At 50.7% G+C, this 22,227-nt stretch overlaps 9 protein-coding genes across 9 annotated transcripts; 5 read left to right on the top strand and 4 right to left on the bottom strand.

The window, feature by feature from the left end:
* Positions 1-252: 252 nt before the first annotated feature.
* MRS44_015105 (uncharacterized protein) lies at positions 253-1,383 on the top strand (the record flags this gene model as incomplete). The annotated part of the gene is made up of 1 exon (XM_046277556.2): positions 253-1,383. The coding sequence occupies one exon, from the start codon at positions 253-255 to the stop codon at positions 1,381-1,383; it is 1,131 nt and encodes a 376-aa protein (XP_046126047.2).
* Positions 1,384-1,658: 275 nt separating this feature from the next.
* Positions 1,659-3,491, bottom strand: MRS44_015104 (uncharacterized protein; the record flags this gene model as incomplete). The annotated part of the gene is made up of 4 exons (XM_065619073.1): positions 1,659-1,832; positions 1,883-3,005; positions 3,058-3,099; positions 3,148-3,491. 4 exons carry the CDS (start codon positions 3,489-3,491, stop codon positions 1,659-1,661), a joined length of 1,683 nt encoding a protein of 560 aa, XP_065475145.1.
* Positions 3,492-4,825: 1,334 nt separating this feature from the next.
* MRS44_015103 (uncharacterized protein) lies at positions 4,826-5,567 on the bottom strand (the record flags this gene model as incomplete). Its single annotated transcript, XM_046272332.2, has 2 exons — positions 4,826-5,471; positions 5,521-5,567. 2 exons carry the CDS (start codon positions 5,565-5,567, stop codon positions 4,826-4,828), a joined length of 693 nt encoding a protein of 230 aa, XP_046126045.1.
* Positions 5,568-8,112: 2,545 nt separating this feature from the next.
* MRS44_015102 (uncharacterized protein) lies at positions 8,113-8,961 on the bottom strand (the record flags this gene model as incomplete). The annotated part of the gene is made up of 1 exon (XM_046281643.1): positions 8,113-8,961. One exon carries the CDS (start codon positions 8,959-8,961, stop codon positions 8,113-8,115), a length of 849 nt encoding a protein of 282 aa, XP_046126044.1.
* A 25-nt stretch (positions 8,962-8,986) lies between these two features.
* Positions 8,987-10,832, top strand: MRS44_015101 (uncharacterized protein; the record flags this gene model as incomplete). Its single annotated transcript, XM_046282646.2, has 8 exons — positions 8,987-9,042; positions 9,098-9,182; positions 9,236-9,278; positions 9,328-9,741; positions 9,788-10,227; positions 10,291-10,327; positions 10,375-10,594; positions 10,658-10,832. The coding sequence occupies 8 exons, from the start codon at positions 8,987-8,989 to the stop codon at positions 10,830-10,832; spliced, it is 1,470 nt and encodes a 489-aa protein (XP_046126043.2).
* A 674-nt stretch (positions 10,833-11,506) lies between these two features.
* On the top strand, positions 11,507-12,507 carry MRS44_015100 (uncharacterized protein; the record flags this gene model as incomplete). The annotated part of the gene is made up of 6 exons (XM_065619072.1): positions 11,507-11,742; positions 11,792-11,856; positions 11,920-11,982; positions 12,034-12,111; positions 12,161-12,238; positions 12,314-12,507. 6 exons carry the CDS (start codon positions 11,507-11,509, stop codon positions 12,505-12,507), a joined length of 714 nt encoding a protein of 237 aa, XP_065475144.1.
* A 1,352-nt stretch (positions 12,508-13,859) lies between these two features.
* Positions 13,860-14,944, top strand: MRS44_015099 (uncharacterized protein; the record flags this gene model as incomplete). The annotated part of the gene is made up of 4 exons (XM_065619071.1): positions 13,860-13,967; positions 14,016-14,248; positions 14,298-14,647; positions 14,700-14,944. The coding sequence occupies 4 exons, from the start codon at positions 13,860-13,862 to the stop codon at positions 14,942-14,944; spliced, it is 936 nt and encodes a 311-aa protein (XP_065475143.1).
* An 859-nt stretch (positions 14,945-15,803) lies between these two features.
* On the top strand, positions 15,804-20,318 carry MRS44_015098 (uncharacterized protein; the record flags this gene model as incomplete). The annotated part of the gene is made up of 8 exons (XM_065619070.1): positions 15,804-16,210; positions 16,261-17,678; positions 18,177-18,313; positions 18,414-18,848; positions 18,900-19,002; positions 19,057-19,288; positions 19,346-20,137; positions 20,189-20,318. The coding sequence occupies 8 exons, from the start codon at positions 15,804-15,806 to the stop codon at positions 20,316-20,318; spliced, it is 3,654 nt and encodes a 1,217-aa protein (XP_065475142.1).
* An 80-nt stretch (positions 20,319-20,398) lies between these two features.
* On the bottom strand, positions 20,399-22,015 carry MRS44_015097 (uncharacterized protein; the record flags this gene model as incomplete). Its single annotated transcript, XM_065619069.1, has 3 exons — positions 20,399-20,938; positions 20,990-21,104; positions 21,159-22,015. 3 exons carry the CDS (start codon positions 22,013-22,015, stop codon positions 20,399-20,401), a joined length of 1,512 nt encoding a protein of 503 aa, XP_065475141.1.
* Between the last annotated feature and the right edge of the window lie 212 nt (positions 22,016-22,227).

Genomic DNA, 22,227 nt, shown 5'->3' with positions numbered 1-22,227 from the left:
TCGCCTTGTAGGCAGCAGCCTCGATATGCCGTTGCCTCTTGTAGCAGGGCGAACCATGATAACCGAGCCACGTTGTTTGTGCCCAACGGAAGGCAACCGATGTGTTGCACTTGTCTAATGACATTTATACAAGCACTCTCTTCGCCACCTGCCTTCAACCTTCCAGTTTCCGTCTCATTGGTAGCAGTGAGCTACTCCTGCCTTCCAAGGTAATCTTTTTCAATGCCCTATTGTCGCCTGAAGGTTGCAGGCATGTCTTCAGGTTACACTGATCAGTACCCCTCCGGCCATGGCTATCAGCAGCCAGATCCAGGCTCGTCCTGGACTGGTGGTAACGCTGAATATGACGGGCGCCCTAACGACAACGATGATATCGGCCCAGACACTGCTACCGGGGGATGGGCAAACGCGGCTGGCTTGAATCATCGCTTATGGCCCGAGGACAAGTCCTTCCTCTATGTATGCTTCCTGAACGGTCATTCATCCGACAAGGACAAGGTCAAGTCTCTCATCGAGGAGCACTACAACACCCTTCGTATGCGGATCAGATTCGTCTTCCTCGAGGATGACGACCCCAGAGCCTCCGACATCCGCGTTTCATTCATCTCTCACGGTGTCTCGAGCTCGTGTATTGGCAATGACGCTGAGCTACACCCATATGAATCGACTATGACGTTGAACATGCATCACAACGACCAGCGAAGCGCGGAGGATCGGCGAAAGCACAGGCAGTCTGATGTCTTGCATGAGTTTGGCCACGCTCTAGGCATGGAGCATGAGCATGCTCATCCCGACTGTCCGATCAAGTGGAACTATAGAATAGTTCAGGGCAGGAGGGGATGGGATGCTCAAAAAGTCACACACAACTATCGCAAGCTGGACAAGGCTTCCACGACAATACGCAATGCTTACGATCCCAAGTCCATCATGCATTACCCAGTGGAACGAGGAGATGCCCAAGGCGGGATAGTGATCCCTATGAATACTGAGCTTTCCGATGGAGACAAGGAGTTCTTGATCTGGATTTATCCCATGCCCGAGCCCCGCAGCTCAAGCTTAAGGCAGAGCAGGAAGTCGTCATCCAGCAAGAAAAGCTCAAGGAAACACCACAAGGGACGCCGAGGCGACGAGCAAAGCCAGGAGGCGATGTACCGACAAGAGGACCCGTCTATTACGGAGAGCATAGGTGTCGACCCTAGGGTCTACGAGCATGCATATTACCAGCCATATGGGTACAGCGCTGCTGATGCTGGAGGCTATACCCATGACGACGCTGGTACGGGGGGCAGTGATGATCAGCCCTTGGCGGCTGCTGGATATGATTATCAGTTGTACAATGGCGAGGCTGGTCCTAGCCCGTGGCAGGGGCCATGCGCGCAGTGAGCGTTCGGGATTATGGCGCTTGGGAGTACTATTTTGTTGAGGAGAGTATTTCCTTCTCATAAACACTGATAGAGTGTTGGACTTTGTGCATGGTGACTTTTACTCACATCCGGTAGTTTTACTGCCGTAGACATGGCCATGTAGGAGTTTTCTGGTTCTCAAGTCTAGCTTTACTTAATAATCATACGCAAGAATTTGTGCTCTACTAAAACGTGTATGCGTAGTCGGTCATGGAATAATAGTACAAATCATGCCAATGGTACATAGATGACGCTTTACTCATTTCCCCATGGCGCGGTCCCAATTCCCTTCTCCAGATCAATTGCAAATTGCTCAAAAGAACTCTTATTGGGCTTGCACTTGGTGCCCAGCTCAGGCAGGGCACCATCTTGGAAGTATGCTCGAATCGCCTTGTTGGTGCAGTCGGACGGCTGCTTCATTACACCATGCTAAGTCTATTAGCTTTTTACTCAACTCAAAATAAGATGAGATGACTTACACCAAAGCCCTCATGGGTTAGCACTCTACTTCCGTTGAACCTCGATGCAGCGTTCCAGGCACCAGTGAGAGGCGTGATTGGGTCCCATTGGCCGTTGGCAAACAGAAGTGGAAAGCTGGTGTTCAATCCTTGCCACTCTCCCTCGTATCTCTCAGCAGCAAACACGGGCCATCGAGCACACATCCATGTCTTTGGGCCAAGAATCTCGCCGAATGAGCTCTGCGCATTCTGACCCTCGACAATGTTGTACATATCCTCCGGCGAGTCAGCCCTGAAGGCGGAATCCGAGCACCCAATTGCGTGAAAGTTAGGGCCTAGGGAAATGTTCCATGGCTCTTCTTGCTCCTCGGGTGTCTCTGGCTTCACAGGGTCGGTCCACATGCTGAAGTTGCGGTTCAGAAGAGGAACGAGAACCTGAAACATGCCGGTGAAGGCCGCTGGCTCATAGAGTGCCGAGTGGATCTGGGCTTTGCTGGCGAGTAGCACGCTGACGTTTCCAGGTGTGAGATAAGGGATTGGAAAGTCCTTTGATACCAAGACTGGGTCCTTGGCGAGTTCATCCCAGACCTCGACTGTAGCATCCATGAGGCTTTGGGCGGTGGTGTCTGGGCCTGTGAAGTTGGCGAGAGGGCAATAATCAACACCGGCATCGACACATTCTTCAAAGAAGCGCAGGATAGTCGATTCCACTCCTGAAAGGGCGCTGAGCCAGGTACCAGAGTAGTACTCGTCGGGAATAACCACAGCGTCGAGAAGCATACGGCCAACACGATCAGGGAACATGGCGGCAAAGGTCTGTCCCAAAATGGTACTATAAGAACGTCCCCAGAACCTAAGGAGGCCGTCTTCCTTGAGAGCATCAACAATGGACAGCATGTCCCTGGCGACGAAGGCTGTTCCGTAGAAGGTGGCATTCTCCTTGTTGGGCTCGACACAGATCTTGGCATACTCTGCACTGAGCTCCCACACCTGATACTTGAGAAGATCGTACAGTGACGATGGGGGTACGTCGGAGTAGGGGTGAGGGTACTTGTTGTCGCGGCGAGATAGCTTTGTCGATTCAGGAGTGTCAGGGGCAGCGCTTCCAGTATCACAAATGAAGGGCAGGGTTCGGCCTGTGCCTCTGCAGAGTTGTCAGTTTTGGCTATTCAATCATGCTTCAGAGCAATTATTACCGTGCATCAAAGCCAATTACGTTGAAGTGGCCACCGAGAGTCCTGGTCGATTGTTAGGGGTCAGGTATGCGATCTCTGAGCGTGACTTACTTGACATAGAGCGGGCCTTTTTGTGTGACCTCTTCAACACCACTACTCCCAGGGCCTCCAGGGTTGAAGATGACACTGCCCTTGACGAGCTTCTCTGTTGCATTAACCTTGACAAGCTGCAACTGTAGCTTCTTGTCCGACTTGGGGTTGGTGTAGTCGAGAGGAACTTCAAGTGTAGCGCAGTCGACTGGGACCGTGGTAGCGTTTTTGACTGCCTCTGGAAAAGGTATATCACATGGCTTCCAGTCTAGGCCTTCGACGTCTCTTGTTGAGAGATGAGCACTGGGCATGGCCCCAACGAGGGGGTAGGAGAAGAGGAAGAAAAGAGGGTTGAAGCGCCGCATGATGAAGGCAAGCCGTTGGTGATATGATTTTGTAGATGGATATCAGAGAGAGTTAACCATAGAACATGCGTATTCTCGAGTATATATATTCATTTCACTTCGCCAGCTGAGGCCATGTGCTACAGACCAGGCACAGCCATGGAATCATCATGCAGGATGCCAATTCGCTAGAGCGCCAGGATTCATCAACCTCGGTAATTGATCAACTAGTCTCGTTGAATAATCCGATCGCATTGATCTCGAAGGATAATTCTACGAGGCACTGACAAGGCAGTGAATCTGGGGATATCATGGCGGAGGCTGAGCGGCGCTGCGTTTGTGCTGTTTTGGGCAATCCAGGCGATGATCTGGAGAATGGAATGACATCAGAATATCTGGCGATCTCGACCAGCCAATCAGGTAAGGATTCACTGTTCCAGTAATATCTTGGCATCCACGTTCCCTGATTCAGCTGCTATGATGTGCGCGGCAGTGAAAACAAGGCTGAGAACAAGGGGCGCTATACCGTGTTTGAGCAGGATGCGCCGCTCGCCCAAGAGGTTTTGCACCTAGAGTTGGAAAGTGGTAACCTTTGCACGTGATACCGTACTAGCATTATCTCACCAAGCTAGCCAGAGCCCAAGATAGTGCTCTAGCAGCGGGGTGAAAACGTGGGAGTCTTGACACGTTGAAGAGGATTTAAAGATCTTAATTTTACCTTCTGTCCTTATCTACCTTTTTCTTCCTCGGGATAATCTTAATCAGTGCCAGTCTGTGTTCTTTCTAAGCCGCAAGGGCTTTGTTAATATTGTCGTCTGGATATGATGGTGTCGGAGACTCACAGTAACTATCTGTTAACATATCAACGTCAAACGACGTTAATGGCACAACTTTTTAGTTTATGAAGAGACCGGAACGAGGCCGAGGTGACAAATATCATTATTTGACCTTATACAAGACAGAGATTTAGCTAAGAAACATGTTGGCCTACATGCTTTTATGAAAGTGCCTTAGGTCCCGGGTAGCTCCTCTGGGTGTATCAGGCAGCGTGCCTGTTTCTGTCATTTTTGACGGCGGAAGGTTTGACGAATGTTGTAATGGGATTTTGTAAATAGTCAGTGGCTTGTTAATGATATACAGAGACCAAGATTCATTGGCTTTCATCAAAGGCGTCATGACATTGTCTTTCAGATCAGCCCTTCGGCCATATAATCTCGACACGCATGCCGATTATTTGATCTATAGAGAAGAGGCATTGGGAAAGATGACACATGCTGCTTGGTAATAATGGCCATGGTATTAATATGAAACTAAATAGAGTGGAGTTGGGAACTTGATGAAGGGATCGGCGTAGATTACTCGTCACCCCAGCTCAGCTTCAATCTGTCGCCGCTGACCTGATAAGCCCGCAGCTTTTCCAGAGCAGCAGCCGTATCATCCGTTTGTATCAGGATACTGGCGTTCTGACTCGAAAGGAACCCTTCGTCAACTGCATTCTCGACCCAAGCAACAAGATGGTTCCAGTAGCCGTTGATGTTCAACAAGAGAACACCAACATGGTGAATTCCAAGCTGGTTCCATGTCGTCATCTCCATCACCTCTTCCATAGTGCCAAAGCCACCAGGTAAAGCAATAAATCCCGATCCCAGGCCTCCCTCAAAGACTTGTTTCGCCATCAACTGCTTGCGGCTATGCATGTCGGGAACGACGGTGACACGCCCAAACTCGGCCCCGTTATTTTGAACGGTTCGCTCAGCTTTCTTTGATCCCGAGTCCGACTCCTTGTCCTGATAACCTTCTTCGACTCGGATCAGAGCTTTGGGGATGATGCCGTGAACGGCTTCGGGACCAGAGAGCGACACAAGCGTTTTGGCAAGTTCGCCCATCAGCCCGACCGTGCCTCCGCCATACACAAGATGGACATTGTTCTTGTGGAATTCACGCGCCAAAGAGCGCGCGGCCTCGAGGTGGATTTCGTTGTAGCCAGCTGCGGCGCCGCAACTGTATCATTCAGCGACTAGACTGTAGTGAAAGAGGAGAGCCGACTTACAAGACGCAGACCACGGCCGGTTTATCCTGTGGTACGGTCTCGGCCATGTTCGTAATATTGTAATGGTATGCTTCAGCTGCAAAGATACAAGCAGTGTGGTCATGAAATGATATTTAATGAGAAGAATTCTTTCACCGTAACACGACGTTGCAGTTTTGAGTGGGGCTGCATAAGCACTATTCAGATGGTGACTCATTCTAGGCCAAGCAATCACCGCAATGACTGTGCAAGTAATGCGACGTTAGTGATAGCCACCACTGTGAAGACGGAAGAAAAGATGACATTCGCCTTGTATATCCGGCGTCAGAATGGGCACCTCACTCGTGAGAATTCCCGCTAACACGTCCATCTATCTGATGAAGCGGCAAATCGACAAGCTGCTCTAGTGATCGATGTTTAAGCATCTCTTAAACGAGGTGCGAACTGGTCACAAGACTGGCTCGTGTGTTCCTGGCGAACTCACTTCAGTGTGGCGTATATCCGTATATCCGTACTGCCGATTACACTCTCCAAGAACATTGGGATCGCCTGGATATGGCTCGCTCTTATCTGAGTATGAGGTCTACACTCGACAAGTGATTCGCGGTGCGGGTAGGAATTCGGGTCGTTTGTTGGTCCGACTGGCTTGAGTACAGTCGGGGAAGGCTGAATTGACTATCTTGATCACCGACTGAATCTAGTGTAGCTATTTAAGAAGCTCTGGAGGTTTGGAGAAACCTCTCTCACTCTAGTTGTCCCCCACACAACGCCTTGACAAGAACAATCCATCATGTTGACTGGTAAAGCCGATCTAAGGTCCCAAAAGTAGCTAATAAGGGGTACTTAGCTCTCACCATATCGACAGTGTCTCCGTGAGATGCCGTGCGCTTAGAGAGAACGTACTGCAGGTAAAATATTGAACACCTCGTAGTCGCTCAGAGCGGCTGGCGAACCCTCAAAAAATACTTCAATATCCGATGTCTTCAGTACAGCTGACACTATTGTCAGATGTACTTTGCTGGCTATCTTGACGGTCGACACTTGAGGGAACTGTAAGCCAGGCCTTTTGGAGGTGCAGCGTAGCACAACTGAGTCAGCGTATGACGCATTCAGACTCGGTTTTAACGGGAAAGTGGGAGTAAAACGGCGTCAATTGAGAAGGGCCGAGAGCTGACGCTTTATCTCGTTCTAGAGCTGTATAGAAAAGGATTGAATTTATTAAAATGGTGGCGGGATGCGAGTACATCATCAGATTCGTGGGTACTTGCAAACGCCCTATTGCCAAAAGGGGAAGCCAAGAAATGTCCCCACCCCCCTTACAAGACGCTAAAACCAAAACTACGGGGATGTAGCTTCATAACCCCATCCACTGATGGTCCGCAGCGAATCTGGGCGCATCACCAACAACGAGGGTCCAAAGTCAGATACAAGCGGGAAAAAGAAAAATTGAATGCCCCCGCGCAGCAACTAGGTAATGCTGGTTTGACCATGTAATTTGCCGCGCGGTTTATTAGCTGGGAGGGAGGTGAGTCTGGCTGGGCAGCCAACACCTCTCGCGTACCGGTTGAAAGACAGGCGATGAGTATCCAGTGCCGGAAACATGCAGGGGCTGCTCATCAGCTTTCGGTCTGCTTATACATCCTCCGCGCCATCCCATCCATCCATAGCATGATACCATGCGGCCTCCGAGATAGTATTGGACGAGAGCTGGTTTTCCACTTGAGCTCTATTTCTGACGATGATCCTAATTTTCATTCCACGTTATGGCCGGTTTTTGTGGCTGGCGCTGAGGCTGTAACCTTGGATCAACAGACCTGGATCTTAGATAGGTTCCGGAGAATAGGGTTGGTATTCCCGTGGGGGTCTCTGGGCACGGCTGTGAATATATTGCGGCTGATATGGAGGTCGAGGGATCAAAGCGAGCTGTTTGTGAATTGGCTGGATATTGTGAAGAGGGCAAAAATGAATCTCCTTCTAGTCTGATAGTTGTTGCTCTAGCTCACGGCTATTCCGTTCCTCTCTTTCCCACCATGATGCTTGCTGCACTCTCAGCTTCATCTTAAACGAGGTGTTCTATATTATACTCTGAAGTTGGGATGTCAAATTTCCTGTTTATGGCGCGACAAGTAAGGTCTTTCTACAGTTGCAATAATTCTCCCTCCTTCATGATGCTCTCGGCCTCCCCCACAAAAGGTCAAACAATTTTTTGATGTGTTCTTCACTCGCCGAGGCACCGCTAGTGCAGACTCGAATATCAAACCCGCTATTAACGGTTGTTCCAGTCAGGAAGAACTGGCTTCCACTGTTGATCCTTTCACGAAGCGCCTCTGTGCGGCTGTTGTTAAGTTGTTCATTGCCGCCAGCGCATAGGCGTAATCTCAACAGACCAAAGTGAGAAGGGGTCGTGATAGAAAAAAGATCTGGTCGAGAACGTAGTTTTGCCTCGAGTGACTCGCCCAGGAGGATCCCTTGTCGTACATGGGCCTGCAAGCCTCGGACGCCATAAGCAGGCATGACAAACAAAAGCTTGAGAGACCTGAAACGACGACCTAGGGGGATCTGCCAGTCTCGATAATCGACAATTCGATCATCATTCGATAACTGATCGTGTAACTATGGCGGCTTGACGCAGAGGGACGACTTGAGGAGGTGTGAACGGTTGCGCACCCAGAGAGCGGAGCAGTCAAACGTTGACAAAAGCCACTTTTGGGGGTTAAAGTTGAACGAGTGGAAGTTTTTGAAAGGGGCTGCGAGAGACTTATTCTCGTCGAGTACAAGAGCAGAGCCAGCATATGCCGCATCAACTTGAATCCATATCTCATTGGGGGTGTTCATGCGAGGTGTGAGAACGTTGACAATGCCAGGAAAGTCATTGACAGCATAGACTTCGATGGTACCCAGAGTAGCCGTGATGAAGAAGGGTTCCAGACCACGGGACGCAATGTCATCGAGGACATGGGTCAGGTCACTGGCCTGCATAGCAAATCCCTTTTCCTCGTCGACTGGAATGGCGATGAACCAAACACCAAGGATCTGAGCGGCCTTTTTGGTACTATAATGAGTTCCAGCGCTACCAAGGACGACCAAGCGGCTTCGTAGGCGCCAAAGCTTATCTTCTTTGGCATCAGGGTCATCATCGGACAAGTGAGCCGTCTTGGCGGCAAGAAACCTGTCCCGCGCAGCAACCATGACTATCAAGATAGACTCGCTCGCTGAGCCGTGAATCACACCTCCTCCATTCGTCGGGCCCTTTGAAAGGAAGCACTCAGGCAGCCCAATCAACTTTGCCAGCCAATCCATGACGATGACTTCGAGCTCTGTCACAGCAGGGCTACAGACCCAGTTAAAATAGGCGCCGTTGAAGGCTATTGACCACATCTCGGCAATGGCGGACGGGTAGCTACTTGTGCAGCAGAAGAATGCCATAAAACCGGGACTGGACCAGTGTGTGATGCCTGGCATGATCTTGGACTGTATGTCGGCTGTGATGTCGTACCAAGGCTCTGGGTCAAGAGGCGCCGAGGTCGGGAGCAAAGGGGCAAGGTAGTTTGGTTCAACCGTTGAGACCACAGGACGAGACGGAACTGATTCATGATAGTCGGCGACTTAAAGATGTAATGTTGGAGCTGTACGTTAATTGGATCTCTGGGACTGAGTTCAATGCGCACGGATTCTCCAAAAAGGTATGAAGGGCATCTTAAAGACAATGATGGGATATGTGCTGACGTGCCCGTAGAATGGGGCCGTGTTCCGACTGGCCAAGGGTCAGCCCGATGCCTGTGAGTAACCTTTGCCCCCTGCCAGCAGACCTGACTGACCTCCCTTTAGACACAGACTTTCTCACGGCAGGGGGCCCTGATGGATATGCCTGGAATCTGCTTCGATCAGAGCCGAATGAGTTGCTATTCAGACATGCCGGCGCCTGTGGCGCTCATATCTTTGACGAGACCAAGGTCGACACTGTTCAGTTTGAACAGACAGCAAGCAACGTCAAGGCTAATCAACCTGGCCGCCCCGTGTCTGCGACATGGACTCGAAAAGACGGAAGCTCTGGATCAGTCTCCTTCGAGTATCTCGTCGATGCAAGTGGAAGATGCGGAATTCTGAGCACCAAGTATCTGCAGAACAGAACATTCAACCCCAACTTCAAGAACGTCGCCAACTGGGGTTACTGGAAGAGTGACAAGTTGTATGGTGTGGGAACCCACATGGAGGGCTCACCGTACTTTGAGGGTCTTGAGGGTATGGCTATCAGAATTGTGTATGAACGGTGACTAACTATCAACAGATGCTAGTGGTTGGGCCTGGTTCATGCTGCTGCACGATGGCACCCGATCCGTCGGTATAGTCCAGGGTCAAAAGGTAGCCACTGAGAAGAGGCAGGCATCTGGCAGACCCTCAACCTTGGACTTTTACAAGAAGGTCCTCGAATTGGCTCCCAAGACCAAGGAACTGCTCGAGGGCGCGGAGCTGGTCTCTGAAATCAGGTCGGCATCCGAGTATTCTTACACTGCGTCCACGTACCATCTGCCCAATGCCCGTATTTGCGGGGACGCGGGATGCTTCATTGATTCCTTGTTCTCCTCGGGTGTTCATCTGGCTATCACTAGTGGCCTCTCTGCGGCAGTCACTATTATGTCTTCGCTTCGAGGCGATTACGACGAGGAGAAGGCTGGTTCTTGGCACTCCAAGAAGACCATTGAAAGCTACACTCGCTTCTTCCTGGCCGTGAGTAGCGCTACAAAGCAGATTCGCACTCAACATGAGCTAGTGCTCTAAGACATTGACGAGGAAGGCTTCCAGAGAGCCTTTGACCTGCTTCGACCCAGTAAGATTCTCAGAGCTATGACATGGGTGCCAGCTAACATGACGCAGTCATACAAGGAACTGTCGATGCTGATTCCAGAAAGACGTTGTCTCGAACCGAGGTCTCCAAGGTCCTCGAGTTCTGCTTCCGAGCCTTTGTCTACGTCCCTCCTGAGAAGAAGGACGCCCTCTTCGAGAAACTCAAGAAGCTCGGAGTCGGTGCACAAGGCGAAGCCACAACGGCAAAGGAGCTTGAAGATATCAAGAAGCACTTGACCCCCGAAGAGTCGTAGATCGTTGAGATCTTGCAGAGCAGACGCATGATCCGCGAAGATCCCTTTGACATTGATAGCTTTACGCTTGATGCCATTGATGGGATGGCGCCGAACTTGGAGCATGGAAAGCTTGGTCTCATCAAGGCCAAGACGGCTAAGCTGGATACGTCTCACTTTTACTCACAGCCTTTCCTAGATGGACTGGTTCTAGAAATCCGAAAGGAGAGCACTCGTCACGCGTTTGCCGTCTAAGATGGCCAGTCATGCAGGTTCTCCAAAGGAATCGTGATTACAAGGTACTGGAGAGGGGCAAGATGGAGTATAGCTTGGTAAATGTATTGAGATTTGATGCATGTGTACTAAGACTAAAGCGGAATCTTATGTAAGGGGTCCGTCAAGACCCATGTAGTGGGCGTCTTCTCGAGCAATGGTCATGATGGTCACCAGCATTTTGAAGGCTCCCTGAAAACAACCTTTATGTATCAAGGATTACAAAAGATACGGTGGCTTGGAGTAATGCTCGTATAGCGATTTATCGTATCCTTTACGATATTCCATACTCACTGGCCGAGGAGGAATATTTTCCCTTGATTGGCGAGTTAGCATTAGCAATGCTAACGGCAGACAAATGCCGGGGAACGAAATCCATGGTCGAATTTACCGGCAGTGACTGGTGGATTTGGACAAGTTGGAGTTTCAGAATGGCCGGTTTCATTTAAATTAACCAACCTGCGCCCTATTTTTACAATAACACGAGGCCACTGAAACAACGGCCGTGCATTCAATTGCTCTGGCGCTCAGGGGTCGATTCAAACCTCTATTAATACAGGACGTTGTTTTTTGTAGATTCGTTCGTTACTCGCTCGATTAGACGTCGCAATTTTCACCTTCTATCTCGTCCCTATTGCACCAAACTGCCCGCCACGATGAAGACCACTGCTGCTCTCGCCACTCTTTCGGCCCTCATCCAACATTCCATCGCCAACCTCGATGTAGTTACTCTCTACGCCAAGCCCAATGCATACATACAGGAGGCTTCTGCTACGCTTGTTGTTGGAGATGTCCCTAACCCCATCACTGGAGATGTCGCTCTGTGGAGTGCCATTATGATGGAGAACCAGGCTTCTTTCCTCCAAGGTGTAACAGAGAATGCTCCTCAGGGGTATGTTGTGATCTGAAAACCCCTATAGACATGTCGCTGACGTTGGGAGTCTCGGATATTGCACCAACCTCGGAAAGCAGTGGTGCAACTTTGCATATGCTCTTGTCAACCAGAGTGAGCACCCTATGATGGTGGTCAAGTGACTTGGGTCTAAAACTAACAAAATATTGCAACAAGGCTCTAAACCCAAGAACGGAAAGCCAGTAAAGGCCGCTCCAGGATCACGTATCAAGACGCACTGTTAGTGGAATCTATCTCTGCCTCTCAGAAGCTTGACTGATTTGATCGCAGACAAGCTCAACTCTCAGACGCAGATGTGGGACCAGAACATCTACATCAACGACAAGCTAATGTCCAGTGTCTCTACCAGTACGCATCTCAAGTCAGGCATAGGCTACGGGCTAATAGCATCTTGCAGGCCAGGGTCAGCATGGCGAAATCTTTTACATCTCAATCGAGTGTGCAGCTGGCACCTGTGCCACTGCTCCCACCCACAGTACGTCTTATACCAATCTTAATTACCAGTCCAAATATTCTATTATGATAACTAATAATTGATAAGGCTGGGAAGACGTTTCCATCACGCTGAGCCAGGCTGACTCAACTTTTAGCCGTTCCGGAGGCTGGCAGCACGGTGCCACTGGTGGAAAGATGTCGACTCCAGATGGTGGCAAGACTTGGCGCTTCACTACCCTGAAGGTCCCAGCCACCAACCCGAAGTGTGGATCCGTTATTCGTTGCTGTGATGTTGGCGATAGGAGCTGAAGTCGATTCTCATCCTACCCTTCTCCCTACGAGAGGAGTCGTCATGCCCAAAACGGTGTGAGAGGTGGCAACAATACGATTTGAGCTTCGGATTATATAGGTTATATTATGTCACATGTTTGACCCCCTGGCAATACTCCTCACTACAGAGTAGACAGAAGAACCAGATCAGACACTGTGGTATATACTTTCCATTTCTTGCATTCTACTTTTGCCAATCCCAATTGCTTTGAGAGCCCCCCAGATCAAACTCCAACGAGTAAGAGACGTCTATCCTTGTTTTCTGTTCGCAATATTATTCTACCACCCTATGTCTCTTATATAACCAGCGAGGTCCCTTTTCTCTCATGTAAACAACGGCACAACCCTCTCACTCAACCACACTTAAACATTGCAACCCATACCTCTATATCTGCTTCTATTTAATTAAATCCCCTTATTTGTAATCCTATCAGACAACATGATACTTGGCCCTAAAGGTGCTCGAGTAAAGCTTCTTGATACTGACTTGACCTCCTTTTCACAGCGAAGATATGTACCCAGGCAACCCCTTTTTGTATGAGCTCGTAGTTTTTGTGACCCATGATTGTTGGCTCATACTATTCGGAGAGAGCCTCAAAGTCGACATCAGTATCTTCGATGAACCAGTCGATGGGTATCCTTGGCCGCAATGAATCCATCGAGGCTACGCACCATAATATTTTGGGGGCGAGTCGTCATGCTCAATTGGGTAGTGATGTTTCAACACGAAAAGAAGAGAGGTGGGTTCAAGGGATGTGAGGTATTGGTGAGACTGTCAGAATCCTTGCATGATCAACCGGACAGGATTATGGATTGTTAAGCAGAACTAAACACCGTGATTTCAAGCCTTGGATCGAGGTTCAGGACCATGCATAAATACCTGCACAGCCACGGTACCCGGAAGACCCGCGGGCGGACTTTATAAACAAACGTCCAACACAGGGCCCGAAACGACCGTAGGTCCGGGCTATCGAAGGCTAGTGACGTGGCTTGACTTCATGTAACCAAAGCTCCCAACTCGCTCCCGCTCTCGCTCCCCCCACCCCCTGTTTTCGTAATGTTGGTCCGATCGGTCTGACTCGGTAGATCATCAAGCTCCTGCTTTGTAACCCGTGGGCCAACACACACACATCAACTCCGCCGTGTAACTCCGCAGTACGAAATAGAAATCCGCCGACTGATTAGCTGTGCAAGTTCACACGGTCAAGGCTCGCGCTATAAATATCGGAAGACTCCTGTTGTAAAGACTAGATAGCTAGTCTGCACACATACGCTATACCACAGAGCACAAAGTATCAATTCACTCAATAACCCACGCAATACACGTCAATATGGCTATCGTCGCTGTTGCCGGAGGCACTGGAGGCATTGGTAAGAGTGTACTAGAGCATCTGCAGCATCATGGTTCCCACCACAAAGTCTTCGTCCTCGGCCGCAAGGTAAACAGACGTCTCCATCAGATGAAGGCTCGACTGAATCTTGGCTAGACTCCAACCGAGCCCCTCCCCGGATCTCCGACATTTCTCGAGGTCAACTATGCAGATGTCAACTCGCTTGTCACCATCCTGCAAGATTATGCAATCGACACAGTGATTTCTACCATTAACCTCGAGACCGACGCTGGCAGCCAGTCGCAGCTCAACCTCATTGCTGCCGCTGACCAGTGTCAGACTACTCGACGCTTTATTCCGAGCGAGTTTGTTTCGCCGCTTGACGAAGAGTATGTATCAATACCAATCCAGAATTCGAATGCTCACATGAGACGATAGTGACGCCAACTCGGGACCTGGAATTGGCGGCTGGGTCCCCAATGCCCGAGCACTGAAGAAGACGAACCTCGAGTACATCCGTATCTCGATCGGCTTTTTCTCGGACTACTGGGGCATGCCTCATATCAAGAGTAACCTGAAGCCGTTCCCGTTCTTCCTCGACGTGGAGAACGGAAAAGCTGTGGTCCCTGGCACTGGTGAGGACAAATTCACTGTTACATACAGTGAAGATCTCGCCCGTATGATCGTTCGACTCCTGGATGCGGAAGAACAGTGGCCCCCAGTTGCCTTCTTGTCTGGTTCGGACATCTCTCTTAATGAGGTTATCACCAGTGTCAAGGAGGTCCGCGGTATGTATCCAGAGTGTTTAACCCTCCAACTCCTCCTGACATGGTCATACAGGCTCCAAGATTGACGTGACCTACGACTCTGCCGAAAAGCTGGCTAAGGGAGACGTGACGCTTCTGTCCCCCTGGGAAGAGTTCAACGAGGGCGAGTTTAAGGCCCTGCTGGCGGGGGTGTGCCGGATGATCATTTCTGGGGCGTGTGTCCTGCCTGATGACGATCGTAGACTCAGCAAAATGTTCCCCGAGATTCCCCTCACGTCTGCAGAGGATGTTATCGCCAAGGCCTGGACCGGCAAATGAAGATATCGTTTGCTGGAGGTGGGGAATACGGAACGACGAATGGGAGGGGGTGTTTCGGGATGATGGTAGCAAGGTAGAGAATTATCGTAGCACAAGTCGGAAGTCGATTGGCTCAATAAATTTCCTCCTTCCAAACGATTCTGCATCAATCGTAGTGATTCGCGCCTGTGCTTAACCACTTCGTATGTTTGCCAGCTAATGTGTTGTTTATTATAGTTGAAGCCAGGTCCCCGATGGGATCAGAGTCAGAAGACCATGTTTGCCAGCCCCAGCCACATGCATTTATGCAGGATGGAACACTTTTCAGGGGAAGCATATTGGATCTCACAAGTCAAATGAAACACGAGCTACCGGGGAAATTTACCCTTCTTGGATTCAACGACGTGTTCACCGTAAGAGGTATATGCAAACTCCGCACCACGAGTCGTTGATGAGTGGTGGCACTAACAACAGGGATTCTTGGCCTAGCGTAAGCAGCTTGCATTAGACTGCCCCACCAAGCAGGAAATGGAGTCTTGGCAAAGTCCGGACGCGAGTGCTAACAAGGACAGTCTCGAGTGGATGTGCAACAGGGGCGAGGATAGGAGTCGAAGCAGGCACGGACATATCTCTGCTCCGAAACACCGTGACATCTAATCTTGTCTCCGGCATTTGAGAAATCTGTATGCCTCGTAGGAAAAGTTCGGAAGTCTGTAATAGACAGAGAGGATCACGCTCGGGTCGTTACAATAGTAGCCTCAGTATAAGTAGACAGCGATACCAGCTTGTGATTGCATCTTAGAAGAGTCAAATACAAATACTTCAGCTTAGATCGATCCTTTTCTCCTATTTTCTTCTATTATCACACTCAAACGCCAAAATGGTCATCCCTGAGCACTTGATCGAGAAATATGCCGCCGAGCGAGAGAAGCGACTTCGTCCCGACCAAGTCACTCAGTTCGTCGACTTTCGGGACCCGACACTCGCCAGCATGGACAAGGACCCATATGTCGACTACGAGGCGCTTACTTCCAAGGGTTTCCCTCTCAAAGATGGCGCCGAGGTCAAGTTTCTCATCGCAGGAGCCGGCATGTTGGGCCTGATGACTGCTCATCATTTGGTGACCAAGGCTGGAATTAGCAGTAAAGACATTGTCCTGGTAGACAAGGCGGGCGGCTTTGGAGGAACTTGGTACTGGAACCGCTATCCAGGTGTCGCCTGTGACATTGAAGGATACTGTTACATGCCCTTGTTGGAGGAGACTGGCTACATGCCCAAGCTGAGATAGTAAGTACGATCTTTGCCTAAGACGGCCCCAAGCTGACACAGAGGACAAGTTCCAACGGCTACGAGATTCGTGAGCAGCTTGAACGAATCGCTCACACATGGGACCTCCAAGGACAGTTCTGCTCCACCGTCACTGATCAGAAGTGGGATGACAAGGCAAGGCGTTGGGTCGTGACGATGCTCCACAAGCTGGGACCTGATCAAGAGCCAGAAAAGATGACTGTTCGGTCGCAGTTCTTGCTTCTAGCTGGAGGTATTCAGATGTGCCCTCACGCTCCGAAGCTGAACGGGCTTGATGTTTTTCAGTCTGGGTCAGATAAGGTCCTGATGCACACTGGGCGCTGGGACTGGTCCAAGAGCGGCGGTTCTCAAGAAAATCCAGACATGACCAATTTTCAAGGCAAACGAGTTGGCATCATTGGAACTGGAGCTACAGCTGTCCAAGTTGCCCCATATCTGGCCAAGTGGGCAAAGGAGCTCTCCATCTTCCAGCGAACGCCCTCATACGTTGGGCCGCAGCCCCAGAAGGAGACGACAGTTGAGGACTGGTCCAAGGTGGCGAACAAACCCGGTTGGCAGTATGAGCGCATTGCCAGCTTGGACGCCATGTTCACAGCAAAGGAAGATGCTGAGGACAAGATCCAAGATGGCTGGACTAAAATGGTGGGAATGACTGCCATGGCTGGCCACGCGGGCAAAATCGTCACTAAGCAGGAGGAAGAGAATCACATCAAGGACATGCTCAACCGGGACTATCCATGGACCGAGGAGATGCGGTCGCGCGTTGACGCTCTGGTCAAGAACCCATCGACGGCCGAGAAGCTCAAGGCCTGGTACTCTGGCTTCTGCAAGCGTCCAACCTTCCACCCCGAGTACCTCTCCCTCTTCAACGAGCCCAACGTTACACTCGTTGATACAGATGGTAAGGGTGTTGAGGCGTACACTCCCAATGGCGTCATGGCCAACGGCCGGGAACATGAACTTGATGTCCTCGTCCTTGCGACAGGCTACACTGTTGGACTCGTCGATTCCTGTCCTTCGTCAGCACTCAATGCGACTCTGACGGGACGTGGTAATAGACTGCTCAAGGAAAAGTGGGATGGGCCAGACTATGGTACCCTTTACGGCGCCATGACGGAGGGATTTCCAAACCTGTTCTTTGCCTCTGGTAACGGGAGCACCGTGTCTCAGAACGCGCATAGCTTCTATAACCTCCTCACACGACTAATTGCACACGTCGTTAAGGAAACTCTCATCCGAGCAGAGGACCCAGACAGAGCAAGAGTGGAAGTTCAGAAGAGCTCTGAGGATGCGTGGTCCGATGAGATTGCCAAGCGAGCCCGATGGTTTTCTGCCTTTCCCACCTGCACCCCGGGATACCTGACTGGTGAAGGTATAGTTCAGTCGCAAGGCAGCCTCCCTGAAGAGGAGGAACATGAAATGGCCAAGAGGTCTTACTGGGGTGAAGGTATCCTCAGTTTCCAGGAGGTTGTCCACGGATGGGTGGAGGGGGAGAAACTGGAAGGATTGGTCATTGCGTGATAGGTACCGTTGACTGAACAACCAAAAGAATGGTTGTTTTAGATAAGGTCCCCTGATAGAAGCTGACATAGTGAATTTTGATGTAGGGTTGGATTGATTTCTAGCTGACTGAACATGTATCATTAGAAAGGCCTAGATCTCGAATAGACTCTCAGGCTCTAACATTTTTTCGGCAGCAGAAACACTCCAACCCGCCTCCCAGCCTTTTCTCCTTAATGTCGCTTCAGAGGAATGTTTACTACCTTGGAGTCCCCCCAAGAATGTGGATCTGGCGCCCTTAGCCCCGAACTTTCCGACGATCGTCATCCCTCAATATTTCTTCATGCTTCGATTGCCATTTCCCGTCATAAACAAATGAACAGAGAATTATCATCAGGCGACCCCTATTCTCTGGTCCAACCGTAATATACTATACGTTAACTAGCTCACAGACTCAAAGCATACTTGTCTCACGGCAGACCGACCATCGCTATCGCTGAGACTAATGCCTCGCACTCCGAGCCATCCGAGCCTCCCGCCCGAGCCCGCGCCAGAATCTGCAAACTCAACCGCAACCCCTCCGTCAAACCTTAGAAGAATCCTTCGAGAAAGAAGCTTGGCTCATAGTCGCAAGGCATGTCTCCCATGCCGGGAGAGAAAAGTACGCTGTGATCACCAACAGCCTTGCCAGACATGCCGCAAGCGAGGCCATGCTGACCTCTGTCTTTACCCTGAACCCGAGGCTGGCCTTCGCTCCCCCAAGCGCCGGAGTCACCGACAAGGCGAGGATGGACCACTCCTTGACCAGGTCGGTTCCGTGGAGACGTCCCAGTCGACTGTCAACGCTAGCACCCCATCATTGCTCGGCGGCAACTCCATCATCGCTGTAGCTCGACGGGAGAGCATCCAGCCTCAGTCTGATTCCCAACGTCGGGAAGCGTTTGAGACGGGCATATTTCCCCTACTGGGTATGGACACTAGTTCTCAACTGAGGGACCTTTCCCAAGTTTCTCATCCTGGCCCATCACTTCCTGAAGACCAGGAGATGATTCAGCTCTTTAACACGTACCGGCATCGAGTGCATCCGTCTCAACTTGTGCTGGACGACATTGACGAGGTGGAAAGAATGATTTGCTCACTGATAAATCAGGACTCTGCACAAAGACAGAGCGACAGCCATCTCCTTTGTCTACTCCATGCCATCCTTGCTGCAGGAGCGCAATTCTCAGACCTCGCACCATCAACCAGACTCAAAAAGTCCCAAAAACACTGTTAGTATTCGTCGGCCCACCTTGCTTAGCTTGATATCTCATCAGGATACATAGTGAAACATGCATTGAGCCACCTTGGTGCGTTTGACTACCTCTGGAATCCTTCAAAGAGGCTGCTCCAGGCTCTCATAATCCTTGGCCATGTACTGCAGAACGACATGAACCCACGGGGTGCTTGGGTACTTGGTGGGACTACCATCAGACTCGCACTTTCTTTGGGCCTTCATCAACATGCCTCAGCTTATGATGGCTTCGGGCTCTCTTCTTCTGAGGCGCAGCACCTCCGGTAAGACCTACAGCATTCCGCTTGTTTCGAGTTCTGGAATCTGATTTGCCATCACAGATTGGCTATAGTTTGGCAAGATGCTCTCCTCTCTTTAGCCTTTGATCGGCCTCCAGCATCGCACGAGATGGATTTGACATCAGATCTTCTCCCTCTGGGGCAAGAGGTGGCTCTGAATTACCGGCAGGCAATGAACTGGCTCTGTCATCTAACACTCACGCACACTCGAAGCCGGGACCAATCTTGTCCATTATCAAGTGTGGGCAAGCTCCTCGACAATTTCGACGCCCTGAAGGACTCGTTATCCCCGCATCTAAAAGATCGACAGCATTGCTCCTCCATACGAGATATTCAAGAGCACTATAGCCTAGAACTGCACCGGAATTTTACTCTATCTACCCTATGCCGCCCGGTCCTTTCCCGGCAGGTCAGGCAAAACCTAGGTACAGATGATTCCGCAATGTGGTTAAGCAGGTTCCAAAGTGCACTCAAGAAGAGTGTGCTCGCATTCATTCGTCTACGGTCTCTAAGTAACCTTGCCACCCGGTCATGGGCTTTTGTTCACAACGGGCTCTCTTCTGCGTTATTGTTAGCCTTTACGAGGCACCTTGACGATTCCGAGGACTTTGGAGAGATACAGGCTCAGCTAGTCAAGAGCTTGTCCGAGGTCGACGAAGACGCCGGTCGCTTTTCCACGGCACATAGGAAGGCTCTAAAAGCTCTCAAAGTGTTGCAAGAGGCTAGGACGGGAGAACTCGCCCCCACAGGCCAAGTAGGAGAAGCACCTTCTACAAATTACGAAGGGGATGATGTGACATTTCAGGAGGGCATGTTTGACTTTCAAGATTCCAGGTCGGTTTAATAGCTTTGTCGAGAGAGTAATGTCACTGATCTATTCTTCAGCATGCTAGGTATGGACGATTGGCTTCGTACCTTTGACTTTGACGCATTCTCTCCTCTGGACGCGTATAACTTCATAATGTCTGACCAGGCTCCAGCAGGGCCCAGCTTAGGTACTTTAGCAGAAACATGACTCTATTCAACTCCTCTATAGACTGGTTGTAGAAATAATAAACCCATATCACTAGTCTCACGTGAGAACTATATCAGCATCTACTTGGACGGGCCGAAGCCCATCGCCTCCCACCGATTAGTAACTCTCTCCTTGATATCCTCAGGAAACGAGTTCTCAAAGTCGGCTGCCTCCCAATCTCTTCCCGTGGTATACTCAACGGGTAGAAGACAATCCGAAACAACCTTCCCGCCCTTATCAGGGGCACCATTGCCGTGAGACATATAGGGAATCAGGGGAAACCCAGACACATCCTCAAAGTGGTACTCATCCATTCCAGGACGGCAGCGCGTGCAGAATGCCCAGATGACGTCCTTGAAATTGTACACGTCAATGTCATCGCCGACGAGGACCAGACGATGAATTGTATATCCGACTTTATGACGGAAGACGATGTCTCCCACCTTGCGGCAAAAGTCCTCGGGGTTGGTATGTAGTTCCCGTAGCTTTTGAGTGTCAACTTGTAGAGCGACCCACGTCACTTGCGACTCGAACGGAGAGAATGCTTCTTTAATAGGGAGGCCCTCTGACTTGAGGCGAAAACCGATCTCTGCAGCTGCAAGCGGACCGATCATGGTATGCTAGTCAAGGTCAGTAGCTGGTCGCACAGTAGGTAGCTATTGGTTACTTACAGTCTCATCCGTCAGTCGGCCGCAGTTTGAGACTGGGAGGATGGCATCCTTACGATGAGTGATGAGATCAACCGTATACTTAGGCCACGGGTGGGAGTCGCCAGGAAAGACATAACTGGAATAAGATTTAGCGTCAAAAGCTTGTCTAGGTTGGCAGGACTTTCCTTACCCATGCATCTCTCCAAAGGGGCCCTCAAGGCCAGTCTCTGTAATCGAACATGTACCCTCAAAGACAATCTCGGAACTTGCAGGTACGTAAAGCCCGTTGCTCTCGCACTTGACCACCTCAAGTGGAGATCCGACCAACGAACCAATGTACTCAGCCTCGGAGAGTCCATCAGGCAGTGGCATGCTGGACGCCATGATGGCAGCTGGAGGCACGCCAAAGGCCAACGCCCAGGGCATGTCGCGGCCCTCCTTCTTCCACATCTGGTGCATCTGCCAGATGTGCTGCGGCTTGATGACGAGGCCGACGAGATGGTTCCGGTCGTAGACCATTGCGCGGGCGATGGACCAGTTGGTCCACTTGCCGTCTGGCGACTGAACAATGTGCATGCCATAGGTCTGTATGTACTTGCCACCGTCGGACTGATGCAGCAATGGCGCGGGAAGTCGAGTAAGATCAAACTGGTCCGGCGTGAGGCGGAACTCCTTGCAGGGCCCGGTCTCGACAACGACAGGCGGGATAGGGGCAGCAGTCTTGGCCGCGATCATCTTATCCAAGATCTCCTTCATAGACGAAGTCACAGGAAGGCCAAGGTGTCGAGCGAGTCGCCCAAAACGCTGCTTAGGGTCAGAGCGGAGCGAGTTGGGAGCGCCGAGGATTCTCCAGAGGCCATTGTTGTCCTGGCCTTTGAGTTTGTTGAACAGGGGGGCCCTTTCGTCGTTCTCAACAACTTTGCGTATGATGGCGCCAACTTCAAGATGGGGGTCGCATTCTTGGTTGATTGGTACAAGATCGCCGTCAGAATCGAGAGCCTCGACGTAGGCTCGGAAGTTCATGTGTGGGAGATCTTGAGAAGACATGTTGTGAGAATAGGTGTTGATATTTGCAGATGTGTGGGTAAGGGTGCTGATGATCGGGGTAGAAGCAATCACCAAGACAGTTCCCAGGTGCTTCTTATAGTCCTTAAGCCAGTTAGTCCCAGCCCTCTTTGTGTAATGTCTAGGGTTCTGCGGTGGAGCGATGCCCCGAGGCCTCCGAGCCTGCCGAGCCCTCCGAGGCTCGGGGTGGGTAC

Source organism: Fusarium solani (assembly GCF_023522795.1).
Source record: "Fusarium solani strain SB1 chromosome Unknown bctg00000011, whole genome shotgun sequence".
Classification (NCBI taxonomy): domain Eukaryota; kingdom Fungi; phylum Ascomycota; class Sordariomycetes; order Hypocreales; family Nectriaceae; genus Fusarium; species Fusarium solani.
Note: the sequence above shows the minus strand (reverse complement) of the source record. Positions and strands in the feature narration are given on the sequence as shown.